At 37.5% G+C, this 2,128-nt stretch overlaps 1 protein-coding gene across 1 annotated transcript in view; it reads left to right on the top strand.

The window, feature by feature from the left end:
* The window catches only part of ZBTB11 (zinc finger and BTB domain containing 11), a 40,530-nt gene that overhangs the window by 19,670 nt on the left and 18,732 nt on the right, over nt 1-2,128 (top strand). The window contains exons 2-3 of the mRNA XM_012652843.1: nt 544-779; nt 1,472-1,703. Of these exons, the coding sequence (XP_012508297.1) occupies nt 544-779; nt 1,472-1,703 (468 nt within the window). The remainder of the gene's footprint in view (nt 1-543; nt 780-1,471; nt 1,704-2,128) is intronic.

The following is a 2,128-nucleotide window of genomic DNA, read 5'->3' as shown; positions in this document are numbered from 1 at the left end:
TGTGAGTCAAAAACAGTTGAATATTGGCAGTTTCATATGGTTTCTATTGTATGACTACTTTGCATCTCATATGTAAAAGGGTGGGGCTATATAATCATCTTATGGTGGGGGAAATGAATAGGAAGAAACAACAAAACAGTGTATCAGTGTGGAAATGAACCATCATTTATAACCTTATATCTTTGAAAATATATCTTACATTCTGAGGAACTCACTCTACGTACAACAGTGGTCCCCAACCCTTTTGGCATCAGGGACCGGTTTCATGGAAGACAATTTTTCCATAGGTCGGAGGGGATTGGAGGTGTAGCTCTACAGCCCAGTCCCTAACAGACCTTGAACCGCCCAGAGGTTGGGGACCACAGCTTTATAGGACATAAATGTGTCTGCACATAGATACTTGAACATACAGTAGTGTACACAGACTAAATAATGCTATAATAGAGTTTTCAGTTTTTTTATTTACATTAACATGCCATATTCTTCAATTTTCAATTAAGAACAGTGTTATATTTAACTTCATAATTTTTATTGTCATTGTAGGTATATTAAAACAAGTCAAAGATTATATTAAACAGTGTAGCAAATGCCAGGAGAAATTGGATCGCTCCCGTCCAATATCAGATGCTTCAGAAATGTTGGAAGAATTGGGTCTAGACCTTGAATCTGGAGAAGAAAGTAATGAATCAGAAGATGACCTGAGCAACTTTACTTCACCTCCAACTACAGCCTCCAAGCCTTCAAAAAAGAAGCCAGTATCCAGACATGAACTTGTATTTGTAAGTGGTACTTTCCATTCAGCTTTAACGTTTGTCACTACTAGTGTACTAGTATTTGCAGTCTTGGTGACTTTTATTTTTCTCAAACCACTAAGACTGCTTGACTATTGACAATGCCATTGACGATTTAAGCAGGTCTATGTCTGAAGTAGATCTTATTGACTCAGACAAAATGGGTAATGTAGTATGTTGTTACATAAGCTATACTGCCTCTTCATTTATCATACGTGTTCTTGTTTTTTCTTTTCTTCAGAATGAACTTAGTTACCTGTTGGGTTACCTGTTGCTTTATTGTTAATTATTCCTCATCCCTTCTTTTGTAATGATATATTGGTACAGGTAAACAGAATACATTTCTAGAAGCAATCTCTAGATCATGCAGCAAGATAATCTGGCTAAGTCTTTGTTTTTTGCCTGCTTCAGTTTCATACATCATCAAATTTCTGACCGGTAAGAACAGACAGCCAGAAGTGAGATACAGGTTTTCATTAGGTCAAGTAGAGTGAACATAGCAGAAAATAGGGAGGACAACACATCTTTTTTATTTAAATGCTATGTAACAAAGAATATCAGATTATTTCTTCATATCTCTTAAAAGGGAATCTATAGCGTGTGTTGTTTCAAAGTCTGTTAAGGGTAAAAAATACAGATGATATATAATACAACTCTTGATCTCAAACTTCTTTTGGTAGGTTGACACCAAAGGAGTGGTAAGACGTTCTTCTCCAAAACATTGTCAGGCTGTCTTAAAACAGCTGAATGAACAGAGACTTTCCAACCAGTTCTGTGATGTTACTTTGTTAATTGAAGGAGAAGAGTACAAAGCTCATAAATCTGTTTTGTCAGCTAATAGTGAATATTTTCGAGATCTTTTTATTGAGAAAGGAGCTGTTTCCAGTCATGAGGCTGTGGTGGATCTTTCTGGTAAGAATTTTCTATTACTCTTGCTTTTTGGTTATAACTACATTCTAGAAGGGGGGGTATCTTCCAAAGTCAGAATTTATGCTAAAGTAGGAGAAGCCCTGTTATAGCAGCAAATTAAGCTCAACTGAAAAGGTTCTTTTTAGCAGGGTTTCCATGGGAGAGTCATGGAAAAGACTGTCATTTCCTATCACTGCCTCTTAGGTGAGACAGTTATAGCAGAATTATTTCTGGGATGTAAACTGTTAGAAATGGTTTGAGAGAAATCCACAGCTGTATCACTGTTGTTACACTGAATGAATATGATATTTAAAAATTGACGGCCTGGTGCGGTGGCTCACGCCTGTAATCCTAGCACTCTGGGAGGCTGAGGCGGGTGGATCGCTCAAGGTCAGAAGTTCCAGACCAGCCTGAGCAAGAGCGAGACC

The sequence above is a fragment of the Propithecus coquereli genome, unplaced genomic scaffold (assembly GCF_000956105.1).
Source record: "Propithecus coquereli isolate 6110/MARCELLA unplaced genomic scaffold, Pcoq_1.0 Scaffold40, whole genome shotgun sequence".
In the NCBI taxonomy this organism is placed as follows: Eukaryota; Metazoa; Chordata; class Mammalia; order Primates; family Indriidae; genus Propithecus; species Propithecus coquereli.
Note: the sequence above shows the minus strand (reverse complement) of the source record. Positions and strands in the feature narration are given on the sequence as shown.